The sequence below is a fragment of the Sinocyclocheilus grahami genome, unplaced genomic scaffold (assembly GCF_001515645.1).
Source record: "Sinocyclocheilus grahami isolate Dianchi unplaced genomic scaffold, SAMN03320097.WGS_v1.1 scaffold434.1, whole genome shotgun sequence".
NCBI lineage: Eukaryota > Metazoa > Chordata > Actinopteri > Cypriniformes > Cyprinidae > Sinocyclocheilus > Sinocyclocheilus grahami.
This window is the reverse complement of record NW_015505613.1, coordinates 580,052-594,056: the sequence shown is the minus strand read 5'-3', so window position 1 is coordinate 594,056 and position 14,005 is coordinate 580,052. Positions and strand designations below refer to the sequence as shown.

General features: G+C 37.9%; 1 protein-coding gene across 1 annotated transcript in view; it reads left to right on the top strand.

Annotated features, from left to right (window-relative positions):
- LOC107551810 (guanine nucleotide-binding protein subunit beta-like protein 1) overlaps positions 1-14,005 on the top strand; it is a gene marked incomplete at its 5' end in the record, with an annotated part of 18,215 nt that extends 4,210 nt beyond the window's left edge. Inside the window, 2 exons of the mRNA XM_016233549.1 lie at positions 5,568-5,777; positions 13,468-14,005. Coding sequence (XP_016089035.1) covers positions 5,568-5,777; positions 13,468-13,734 — 477 coding nt within the window. The remainder of the gene's footprint in view (positions 1-5,567; positions 5,778-13,467) is intronic.

Genomic DNA, 14,005 nt, shown 5'->3' with positions numbered 1-14,005 from the left:
TCCCCCCCCCCCCCCTTACCCTCACTGCACTGTAATCATAGTGTTTGGAACAACTTCACTTCAGTGCCGTATATCAACTGAGCGTGTGTGTTTTGTAAACACAGCTAAAAAATTTATTTTGCCCCCATTACAGAAACCTATAATTATTTTCACAGATAATTAATATGTCTTTTTGTCATATTTACGAGTTTTCCATCTGTAACCTTGAACTAAAACGTGAATATCAGGGCAGTTGACAGCGGGGCGGAGTTTGCTCGCAGTTAATTGGCAGACCTAATCAAAGCAGTTGATGAACACAGTACTGGCTGCAGGCGCTTTTGGTGGTTGAATCAGTGATGGCCAATGAAAAGACTGGTGTTGTAATTCAGTTTGTTTTTCACCAGCATTCCCCCCTGACTTGTGTAGACAGTGGGGCTCTTAAGTGCCGCCTGCCTGAATTAGAATTGATAATTATGAAGTATTAATGGGGCGCCCCACAGGTAGGTGCTGACATCTAACAGCAGGACCCTGGGCAGCCGTGAATCGCTTCGAGCGGTTGTCTTTCATTTGCTCAGACGAGGAGATCTGTTACTGTCAAGCTCAAGCCCGGCAGGCTGAGTTCAGAGGTACCCGTCTACCCAGATGAGGAACCCAGTGTGAACGTGTTCAGCAGTCTTCGCTCAGTGTGGGCACACTTGGCCCGGTCACTTCCCTGGCGGCTGTAACACACTGCTCACTCTCGGTGTCAATCAATCATGAAGCGGTTGTCTAGTTATCCTCACGATCCCTGCTGGTGCAGACTGCCATTTCCTCAACCTCACACACACACACACACACACACAGGCGGTCGCTATCCTCCTCGCTCTCTTCTCTTCTCTTTGAACACGTCTCTTCCATCATGCTGCCAGTAGAACTGACAACAGATTTATTTTCTTTCTTTAAGCGCTTTTTGTTGGACTATTGGAATAGATTAAATGCCATATTAAGTAATGCTTTCTTTTGGGTTTGGCTTGAGCCTCGTTTGGCACTTTTTGACTTTTTCCCCCAGCTTGGTTGTAATAGAGCCCTGTGGCTTCTGATTGGTTGGAACTTCATGAAGAGTGTCTCAGTACTTTTAGATTAGAGATACACATGATATATTGTACGGTTATTGGCTGGTACTGATATTTGTGTGTGCGCGCGTGTGTGTGTTTGGCCATTCAGTGTTGACGATTTTGTTAGTTAAAACTATTAAAAATCATTTTCGTTAATTGAAAAAAGCATAAACATTAGCTGAAATAATATATGAAGTATAATATAAATAATATTTTAATTAAGAAAATAAAATATAAATTGTAGCTAAAATTGAACTTAAATGAAAAAATTGCCTTGTCAACTAACTGAAATAAAATATTTTAAAGTATGTTAAAGTATTGTCATACTGAAATAAAAACAAAGCTAAATAGAACTATTTAAAATAATTAATAAATTTGACGAACATACGGAATTGCTAAAAGTAAACTAGAATTAAAATGAATACTGAAAATAGAAAAGCTAATTGAATATATTAATAAATACTATAGTATATTATTAATACTAAAATTTTACTGCAGTCAGTGTTGGATATTTAATTATTTACATTATTTTGCTGTTTTTTTTTTATTGTAGTACACTCGCAAATTTAATATTTAATACATGAATTAACACTGTTTAATATAACCTTTTGATAATATCACAAAATCTCAAACTTTATTTTTATAATGTATTTGATTCATTCATTCATTGATTGTTCACAGAATAGTATAGAATTGATCATTTATCGACCATAACATGAAAATAGTTATCTTATCTATATTGGTCAGTTTTAGAATCATTGCTTCCTTACTTAACATGCACTTTAAATATTCAGTGTGTCAGATTAAAACGGTAATTTGTTGCTTATTTGTGTAATTAAAAAACAAACAAAGTGTAATTAAAATGCTTCAATCATACTGAAATTGCACCAATCTATTGCAAAGTTGAACAAATAGAAAATGTGGTAGTTCAGCTTCATCCAGCTTGTCTACATACAACCCTGCTGTAGCTTGATTATAAATGCACGTGTAAATGTACTGAGTGAGATTGGACAAGGCCTGGTGTTGGTGAGATGTTGGCGAGAAGGAAATGTTCCTTTACAGATATCTATCAAACTCTGCTCATCACCATGACATCACCTCCACCAGCTCTGCTCCGCATGTCTTCTCCGTAAGCGTTCACGTTTCAGAGCCTGGCCTCTTTGGGCTCCTCATTATAGCCCCATAAACCGCTTTTGCTTTCATCAGCGTGTTGCATATTCTAGTAACCCTGTCGCACATCTGTTCACTCTTGTTCTAGGTGTGGCTTACATACACGCCACCCACAGTCCTTCACACGACTTGACCTAGTGGAGCTCCTCTCTCCTGATCTTCCTTTGAAGGCCCCCGGAGATGCGAGGAGGGTCTGTGCCGGGATCAACTCTGTGGTTTCCCTCTCAGCAGGGGCTTCGCTGGTGCATGGCGACTTGTTGCCATCCAGTGGAACACCGCTGCTCTCCTCCCCTCCGTTCTGTTGTGGCTTCAGTCTGGAGCATCCATCTGAAGCAGCTGTTGGGATGATGAATCTTTCCCTGAAGCCCAAGTCCTAATCCGGCTAAAGCGCCCTCTTGTAGACCAGCCATGGAGGATATAATGAATTAGGTGTCTACCCAGGGTTCCATGACCCTTGACCTGTGACATCATCAATCAGGGAGCACCTACACTTAACTGAAGTGCAGGGGCCAGAGGGCAACAGACGGTAATGCTTAACAACTGTCTATGAGGCTTGGGGATTGATTTCCAGTTGTTTTATTTTTTATTTCATTCTAATACTCTCTGGTGATGTGTTTACATGACATTCGTGATTCGAGGGAAATTTTGTTTAAGCGTAGCGGGAAAAAGAAATATACCGTGCGAAGAGAGGACAACCATTGCAAAAAAAGCCGAGGCAGAGAATAAGAGGGGGGGAGAGAGAGTCCCAACTTTTTGGGCCTTACACATATGGAAAGAATTTTTCCCCCACCAGATTTGCCTGTACCCGGTACACTAACGTTGCCCAAGGGCAGAAGATTTGTAATTCCTCATCCTTCTGTAGGTAAAACCCAAAGCAAGAACTAAACAAACCGACTGGACGCCAAAGTCAGCTGCCATGCATGTTTTTATTAATTAATTTAATTGAGAGTGTGTTTGTTTTTATCATTGGTTCTTGTTTATCATTGAACATACAGTATTATTAAAAAAAAATTGGTCAGTAAGACTTTAGAATGATTTTTGAATAAATCTCTTATGTTCACTAAGGCTGCATTTATATGTTCAAAAATACAGGAAAAACAGTAATATTGTGAAATTATTATCATCATCATCATCATCTAAAATAACTGTTTTATGAATTTTGAAAATTTATTTTTTCCCCCTGAAGGATTATAGTAACCCTGCTATAAAAATGCATTAAAAATATAAGAAATGCATTACTTGAAATAAAATAAACTTTTATAAATATATAATTTATTTCAGCTAGTTGCCAAGGCAACATTTTAATTAAAATAACTAAAACCGTAATAAAAATAACACTGTTCCTGTGACGCGAAGCTGAATTTTCAGCAGTCGTTACTTCAGTCTTCAGTGTCACATGATTCTTCAGAAATCGTTCTATTATGATGATTTGGTGCTCAAGAAGCATTTCTTACTATTATCAATGTTGAAAGCAGTTGTGCTGCTCAGTATTGTGGAAACTCATTTATTTGACATAAATATTTGTTGTAACTTTAAAAATGTCTTTAATCTCACTTTTCAGTCAATTTAATGCATCCTTGATAAATATCAATTTCTTTCAAAAAATAATTTAAAAAGTGCACCTACTAACCCTAAACATTTGAAGAGTTGTGATTGTCTTTTTACAGTGTTGCTTGTTTGTAAGTGAGAGAACCCAATAAATGTGTATTATATATAAAGCAGTATTATTGTAATGGGTGTTTGCATACACATCATAGTATAAATCTAGGCCTGTAAATGGCAACACTGTTGTCACTTGCACAAGGAGATGAATGATCTTCTAGATAAGGGGTGTGTGTGTGTGTGTGTTGTGTATCTGAGAAGGAGAGGGGTGAGGAAGGAGGGGAAGGACACCTCCGTTGTAAATCTTGTTGTGTAGACAGCATGCCTGCAGCTCTGTTCTGAGTTATGAGACTGTAGGCTTTTATCAGCTCTCTCATTCTGCTTTTATCCGCTAAACTGATTTATGAGACAACCTACTGCATGTAGCTGTGTAGCTCAAGCGCTTCTTGCAGATAATGAGTGGAGAACCTCGGAGGTGCTGTAAATCTGAGTAAACAAACAAGCACCTTAAATGTCGCCTTTTTTTTTTGAGGTTAAGTGAAAATAGGTCACAGAAGGTAAACGGAAATTCAGAGGCCACACTGATTGTGGCAGTATAAAATGACCGCAGGCTCTGGTTTAAGAATTGTAGTGACATGTTAAAGCAGTAATGGGTGTTATATGCAAATATGTGATTTTCGGTTTTGTGGTTTACAAATATTTGTCTACTTATCTAATTATATGTGACCCTGGACCACAAAGCCAGTCTTAAGTCGCTTGGGTATATTTTTAGCAATAGCAAAAAAAACATTGTATGGGTCAAAATTATCAGTTTTTTAGGATCATTAGGATATTAAGTAAAGATCATGTTCCATGAAGATATTTTGTAAATTTCCTACCGTAAATATATCAAAACTTCATTTTTGATTAGTACTATGCATTGCTAAGAACTTCATTTGGACAACTTTAAAGGTGATTTTCTCAATATTTAGATTTTTTTTGCACTGACAGATTCCAGATATTCAAGTAGTTGTCTCTCGGCCAAATATACAAAACATACATCAATGGAAAAGTTATTTATTCAGCTTTCAGATGATGTATAAATCTCAATTTAAAAAAATTGACCCTTATGACTGGTTTTGTGGTCCAGGGTCACATATTCATATTATTGCTGTCAAACAATTAATCACTATTATATATAAACAAAACATTTTTCTTAAATATATACATGCATGTGTGTATTTATATACATAATAAATATACACCGTACACACGCATATATTATGTAAACAAAAACCTTTATTTTGAATACGATTAATTGTTTGACAGCACTAAAATATATATATACCACACTATTTTTAACTGCAAATACAAGTGATATTTTATATTAAATTATTAGATTATTATTATTATTTGAAATATATTAAGGCTTATTTTATTGGTAACAAATGGTATGAAATATATTTATTTCATAATAGCAACGATATCTGCCAGCCCTGCTCTAGTGAACTTTGCAGTATCCTGTGCTGTGATTGGCTGAAGGCAGCATCAGATGATTAATGCTGTGGTTCATCAGAGCACGAGCAGTCTGATAACCTCTGATAAACACTGCTGCCATATGCTTCTGTTTGTCTGTTCTTTTCCTCCTCCTCTTTTCCTCACTATTTCTTCATTCCTTTTTTTCCCCTCTCCATTATTCTCACATAGTCTTTGTCTTTCATCTGTTTGTTTGTCTCTCTTTAGGCGGATTCTGGTCCGGTTCTGTGTGCCGGTTATGAGGACGGCTCTCTGGTGTTATGGGATGTTTCCCATCGCCGTCCGTTCAGCTGTCTGAAGGCACATCCTGAGCCAGTCATGTGTCTAGACATTGATGTATGCAAGCAGAAAGGCATCTCGGGGTCTTCAGAGAAGATCCTCCAATCCTGGACCCTTGACAACCAGCAAAACCTTCAGGTGAGATCACATGTGAAAGTGACAACCAAATTTAAATTCTTCATGAACTCAAAATTGACCTTATTAACTATCGTAATGCGTTTTCATTATTGAAAACTTTTTTTAATCAGTGAAAATTTTTTATTTAGAGATCTGCCTCTAAAGCAACTTTGCTTTTTGGCTGCCGTCACCTTGGTCTTGTGAGTTAATGGGTAATAATATTATTATTAATCAATACCCAAAAATCTATTTATGGATGGGATAATATTATAGCCTTTCTATTATCTTTCCAGTAGTAAATTATTGGGCTGCCCGATTAATCGGTAAAACTTAAATCGCGATATGGTTTAGTGTGATTATCAAATCAAGCAAGCTGTGATTTTATTAAATAAATAAACTGTGTTTTAGAGTGAAGTGCGGCACTGTGTTCGTACACATGAGCAGCTCATTATCTGCCAGTGTTTGCAGCACCTCAGAGTGGCTTGTTTCACAGTAAATGCTGCTCCACACAAACTACATCTCTGCATCTGATCTGAGTTTGGGTAGCTTTAATGTGCACTTAGGAACCAAACATTACATTAGTAATTACTTGTTTTAAAGTATTTTTTTAATTGTAATTTTATTTATTATTATTATTATTGCCATATTGATTATATAATCACAAAATGTTGGTCAAATTGTGTAGCCCTACAAACTAGCACGGCAAAGCTGGATTTTTTTAATTTTTTTATTTTTTTCAGATTGCATTTTTAATCACAATTTTTTTTCCGTTTAAATATTTCAGCCATAATAAATGCAATGGTTTAGTTCTAGTCTTTTTAATAAAGGAGAGCAATAATTGCAAATTGTGTTAAATTTGAAAAAAGAAGCATTATTATTGGGATACAGTGAGATGCTCTCAAAGGTGAACTTGACCTTCAGCCTTGAAGTCCGTTTAAAAAGCCTTCTCAAAATTTGCTGCCATCAGTATTTTTGAAGTGGATATTTTAAATATTTAACTGCAAAGTCACATTCTGATATAGAGCACCCACTTTTCACAATCCAGTCAATTTTAGTTCCATGTTCTTGTTTTTTTTGTGTGAACATTGTGACTGTATATCACATTGTGGAAGTCAAATGGGTTTTGAAAGCCTTTTTGATTGACATGGTGATAATGACATAGTTTTGTAGTTTCTTTGGTTTGTTCAAGAATCAAGGGTGCCAACCGTTTTAAATATTTTTTGATCAAAGTAATATTAGTTACTAGATGTTTTTATTATTGTCCATCAGTCAATAGTAAACTGCTGTTACATGTTCATTCTCTGTCGAATTAAGTAACTGGTTGTTCAGTTTGGTTCTCTAAAAAAATGAATTAAAACTCAGGTGTCACTCCTCTAAATAATCAAACAATGTGTGTGTAGGCGTATTTGGCATTTAGAAGTGGAGTAAGAGTATTGAGGAGCGTATTTAGCAGCGGTGTGTACGTGGCCATGTAGACACACACCACCTCATACACTTGGAAAGTATTTGGCTAGAATATAAAGTTTCCTCCGATCTGTTGGATAATAAATCAGTCTCTTTTACTTTAGATTGGCAACTCTCAGCTACACTGTGATGTCATACTTTAGTTCTAGGCCAGATTTTGCCTCTAGACAAAAACATCTCTTCTCCCACAATACTGTGCGCATACAAATGCTTTTATATTTATACAGCATTCTTACAAAATGAGCACACGCAAAAGCCATGTTTTATCTTGCATAACACTTTACTCATCTGAAAGGTAATGCCTCATTAGCAGTCATATTCTCTGCTGATTTCAGGTCTTACAGATTCAATATTTCATATTCTGCGAGAAATCTGTGTGAAAAGGCTCTGATATACAACACTGCAGTCCTGCGCATGGATTGTTATTCTTTCTAGTGCCTTTTACACATGAATGGATGAATTAGAAATATTCCCAAACCCAAACCTTCCTCCCTATTTTGTCTAGCATGCAAAATGTATCTGCAGTAATAAGCATTTATTCACAAAATAGGAGCTGTATCGACGTTTTAGTTTATTTTGCATGTAAAAAAAAATTGATTTAAAATGTCATTCTTGGCGGAGAGGGCCTAAAAAAAAAAAAGAACAGCTCGGAAAAGGAGTCAGCCGGGGCTTTTAAATTACCCTGAAGTGCAGCGCAGTGTGACGTCCAGACAGCCGCTGCGAGCTCTTCCCACAGACGTATTTTTGTGTGGCGGTATCGCTGGGGGTATCTGCAGGGTGGCTGCTCTTCTCGCTTGCCCCGCTTGACGAACGACCCGCGAGAGGTAATAAAAACATCAAAACCTCACAGGCTGCTAACCAAACAAAAAACACATCTGCAATAAAAGGAACAGTAGTTCACAGTGGGAGGCTCTACGAAAGGCTGAGGAGAGATGAAGCAACATGGCCCAGGTCTCCACCATCCGACCTTAACCTGCTGCTGAAGTGCACACGCTGTGGAGAGATAACAGTACTCTCTCAGCACCGTTTTTTTATTATTTTTTTTAAATGATTTGTTTTCAATTGTTTCCATCTTTTTGTTTTTTCAAGAAAATATTTGAAAATATTTGAATTTAGTCCATTTTGTCATGTAGCTTTACTTAAAATGGTATCTAAGTTTAGTTGAAAATCATTTTAAACCAAATATTCAAAAAAATTTGTTAAATGTATTAATGCTTAAAGGTGATTTTTCACCCAATTTTTTTTAAAGGTGATTTTTCACCCAATCATTTACTCACCCTCATGTCATTCCAAACAGGTATGACTTGTCTCTCTTTCTTTTTGACTATACATTGAAAGTCAGTGTGGTCCAATGTAGTTTGGACCCCAGCATGTCTTCAGCATACCTTTTGTGTTACGCAGAAGAAAGGGAGTCATACCGGTTTGGAATGACATGTATGTAAACTATTGGGTGAACTATCTCTTTAACTAAATAAAATCAATAAATAAATGTTTTTATTCTGTAAGGACATTAAATATCTCAAAATAACAGCAAAAAAATTTAGTAATGGCTGCTGTTTTTTTTCCAGATTTGCCATCACAGGAATAAATTACATTAAAAAAATATATTAAAAGAGAAAGGAGTTTTTTTTTTTAATAGTATTATTTTGAAAAATTATTACAGTTTTGAATTTTTTTTTTAATCAAATAAATGCTGCCTTGGAGAACATAAGAGACTTCTTTCAAAAATATTTAAATGTGCATTCAGCTTCAGCTCATGCTGGCCAATCTCCAGCAGTAGTCTATCATTGGATTATTTGAAAGAATAATATTCCTGTTTTTCTTCTTCAAAAAACATTTTCAGTACATTGTTTATATCTTATGTTATGTTATTTTTGTCTCCTCTTATTTCTTGCAACAGCAAACATTTCAATATTGTCATGATGCACTTATTTTTTTTTACGTCTCACTTTCATTATCATTATGAAATGGAAAAATTCTTTACAATTTCTTTTTGTTGTCAGCAGTAGTAATGACGAGATTAACTGCCTCTTATCTTCAACTTTTTGCTGAAAAACGGTCAGTAGTCTGTAAGCTTGTGTATGTGAGCTGAAGAAAGAGAAGCGGTTCTTATCAAGCACAGATAAACAGTGATTCGCCTGGGGCGGCCCGCCGTTCCACACGCGCTCATGGATATGATAGCCGTGGTGGTGGAATTTAGCAGCCGCATCTGTCACAGGCTTGACTAAGAGTGATTATGCTTGCGTATCGCTTTGCATGTGTGATCGCAGCAGTTTGTGTAATGGTAAAGAGGCAAGACGTTTGTTGATCAGGATTTGGCTATGGGTGGTTGGCCTCGCTCCTGACTATTGACAGATGTAGACGGACAAGATTTTAGAGGGTGAGGCAGAGATGCTTGTATGTGTGTAAAGATTAGTGTAAATCAAGCATGGCTGTCTTTGCATGCTGTTGGAGACGTGCTGACAGCACTCACAGGTGGATCTCCACATTTCTTCACTTTCAGTCTCTACATTCCTACCGCCCTTCTCAATTAAACGGCCCTCCTCCTACTACCCATCCTGCACCACACCAGACTCTGTGCTTCAGGTATCCACCATCTGTCAGCACCAGACTGGAGGGATCAGACAGCCCTATCGAGGGGTGTTCTGGAATGAGGAAGTGGGATGCTTTGTAAATTCCTTCGCTGTCATCAATAATATTTGGCATCGATTTAAATTTTTCACTGCTGTTGTGCTGAGATGTTTTTTGTTCAGGTGTCCATGAGTTGTAATGCTCAAAATTGAGAGCTTTAGGGTTGGAAAAAGTCGTAATTTGAAGCGCAATCAAAAGCGAAAGGGGTGTGACATAAAACACCGTTGTCGGAAAATGCAAGCACACCCCTCATCTGTACTGGATTGTCAGGCTCAAGTGGACATGTGATGATAACTGGTTTCAGTGGATCAGTGTGAAGTCAGTTGAGCCTGCCAAGTCCATGCCGGGGAGAGCAACATATTGCGCTTTGTACATCCCGTTGGTTGCTGCCAAAAATCGATCACACTTAGCTTTTTAACTGGCCGCTGTGTAGCGCAACCTGCTGTACTGCGAGTCATTGCGCGCTTGTCTCGTTGCATTGCTTTCGAAAAATGATCAAGGGTAACTTTTTAATAGACGTATTTTTGTAGGCCAACTCAGTAGGTAGCATCGCCATGGTTCCCTCGACAAAAGCCAATTGGGGTGTCCTTTTAATTGAATAATAATTTTAATAGTAATAATAAAAGAAGTTCTGTGACCAATAAAATTTGATGCTTCTTATGTTTTGATGAACACAAATGAAACTTAATGCAATCAATAGAAGTAAAAAAACTAAACAGGCTATCAATGCTATTGCCATTAAGCTTCCGACAACTCTTTTTCTTTTCTTTTTTTTTTAAATGTGACCCTGGACCACAAAACCAGTCATAAGGGTCAATTTTTTGAAATTGAGATTTATACATCATCCGAAAGCTGAATAAATATGCTTTCCATTGATGTATGGTTTTATGATAGGACAATATTTGACCGAGATACAACTTTGAAAATCTGGAATCTGAGGGTGCAAAAAAAATCTAAATACTGAGAAAATCGCCTTTAAAGTTGTCCAAATGAAGTTCTTAGCAATACATATTACCAATCAAAAATTAAGTTTGAATATATTTACAGTAGGAAATTTACAAAATATCTTCATAGAACATGATCTTTATTTAATATCCTAATGATTTTTGGCATAAAAGAAAAATCAATAATTTTGACCCATACAATGTATTTTTGACTATTGCTACAAAATATACCCCAGCGACTTAAGACTGGTTTTGTGGTCCAGGTTCACAAATCTACAAGTTGAATAGTTTGCAAGAGTGTGATTATAAACACAATGGACTTATTGAGTTTTATAGAGTTAATGAGTTTTCCTGCTCGGCATGATGACGTTTATTGGCCATGACAACCTCTGTAGTCTCATTCAGCCACCTGTTAGCAACACGCAAAACGTCACGAATGGGGCATTACTGATGTATTTTATATAGAATAAATAGAATAAAATGTAAAAATAGTTTGACCTTGTATTAACCACAGACGTTATTTCAAACAAAAACCCACTCAAAAAACCCATTGACTTCAGGACGATGGAACCAGAAGTATAAAAATGCCAACTCCTTTCTAGCTTTAGGACTCATTCATGTGCCATTTCGTGTAGTTTAACCAAGTAAACGTATTATCCTCCAGTCCACCATTGGGCCTAAGGCGAGTTTTGAGGTTTGTTTTTGGTTACTCGTCGACAGGACAAGCATATGTGTGTACATTGCGTGCATAGATGACCATTTGCTATGTATCCCCCATCAGGAATCAATAGTCCAGTGGAGAAATGAAGGATAGTTCATAAAGACTGAACTCTTTGATGTCTGTAAGTTTCATTGTAGAGGAAGGAGAATGGATTCCATAAATGAAAGCTAATAACCATTCTCGATCTCTAAAGGCTGTGTTTGATATGAATGCTTCCATATTGCATTTGAACGCGACTGAGTATGGGGTAGACACCATCTTAATGAAGCATTTGTGTGGAAAAGTGATAGCCAGATGTGCTAACTTAGCAGGACTTTTGGATTAAACAGAGCCCATAATGTATAATCTCTGAACTTCTGTTTTAAAACACCATGAAATAGTGAAAACTGTAGGAAAATTCAGTTCATTTGATTATTTTTCAAAAAAACGAAAGTGTGGCAATCTGTAAATCATGGCTTTCTAATGGTTATTTCACGATACAGGCCTCGCGGCTCACTTTATAAACACCCATTTACCTTTTTTATCGCTTTGCTGTGACCTCTTAATTAAATTAATGTATTTTCCTGACACAAACTATGGGAAGCATAACAAACACAGATAGACACATTAACCCATCATTATCAGCTCTGTAATATGGACCAGATGGGCGTTTAGTTCAGGCATACCAGCCTCAGTTCGGAGCGATTCATCTTTCTCCCCCGTCCCTCTTGGCCGCAGCACGCAAACCATCTCTCCCTTTCCCTTTGTGGGAAAGTTTCTGCTCGCAGGTGACATCATTACTGTGCACCAGAATTTTGATTTGGACTATGATGTGAGTTGATTTCAGATGCGATCAAAAGTAATGCTAGAGTCTTGTTTTTCCTTCTCTGTTAAAGAATAATGTTAGGGACGGTTTTCCCGGTGCATTCTTCTATCCGCTTGGGTCAGGAATACCTGACTGGCTTATATCTTCCACATGCAGGAGTGACTGGCTCTGATTTTCCAGGCAGAAACAGGAGCACGCCGACAAATTCTTCACTGTCTTCTCCCGCATGAGAGCCATTAGTCTCTCTGGACACCGCTTATGAAGTCAATTTTACGCTGTCCAGTTCGATTCCAGCTTCAGGAACAGATGCCTCCCGTGGAGAGACGGCGTGGACGCTTGCACGCACACACTTAGCACACGTGTGCGTTTTTCTCCAGGAAATACCTCAAGAACACGAAGGAGAGGGGCCACAGATAATGAGCTCTCTGTAATACTTTATAATACGTCACATTGTTGCCCATTAGCGAGATTTATCTGGTCTCCTGGCCACCGTAGATCACGGAGAGCAAGGGAAGGTGATCTTTAGCCAGCGTTTGCTTCCCTTGCGCTGTTGACCAGACCTTTCAATGAAAATGTAATTCACTAGAGACTGTTAAAACAACAAGGCCTTCACAAACAAAGCAGTCCTTGCTTGGTGACAAAAGTAACTCAGCCCACCTCTAATGTCTAATGCTCCAATCCAAATAGCGTTTTGCTCATGCTTGAACGTTTTACAGCCGATGATTGAGGCGCTGGAGTCGCTCACGGATTTCCTCTGCCAGGTTCAACAGCTATTTAGCCGTTCATTTGCGGCTCAATCATCAGATCAGCCGAAGGTGGCTGGTGGGGAATTGCTCTCGCTCTATGCTGTGTTCTTTGTATGGATTTAAATTTGCTCTTGCTCAGGTCATTAAGCAACAAGCTCATTTGTTTCTGGTAAATAGTTTATGCGTTGTGCATTTAAACGGTAATCCTTTCTAGCCAACTGAGACGAATAAGCGCATATGGTGACAATTAGCGCGATTGATTTCGCGTCTGATATTCAGTTTACGCCCTGCTGTCGTGAAGAAATCGTAGAGATTCCAACGGGGCAGGTTGTTAATTAAAGTCCTACATTTGTCTATCGCAGCTCATTTGGATTTATGTCTGACTTGTGTTTCCTTATAGATGCACGACTCTGTTCAGATGACCAATCCTGGGGTCTCCCAGCTGCGTATCCGTGTCGATGGAAAGATCTTCGCTACGGCGGGATGGGACAACATCATCAGAGTGTTTGGCTGGAAGAAACTGAAGCCATTGGCTGTTCTGCAACATCATACTGACATGGTGAATAGTGTGGCCTTCTCAGACCATCAGGACCCCCCACAGAGACTTCTGGCCGCAGGGTCCAAGGACCAGCGGATCAGTGTGTGGTCTATATATAGTGAAAGTTGAGTTTGAAAGACAGAGGCCCACTTTACCATTTCCTTCAAACTGATTGTTGCAAATTACTCTGACTTTATTTACATACTTGAATGTGGTGCTAATATATTTTCTTTGAATGAAAGTGCCTAAATTAGTGGCTGACTGCCAATCAGAGGCGGAGCTACAACATAATCTCATTTAGCAAGATGTGCGGCAGTTTTTTTTTTTTTTTGTATAATAGGTCTTGTGTTTGCATACAAGGTTCTTAAGTTAGGATGGGAACTGAGAATAAATTATTTCA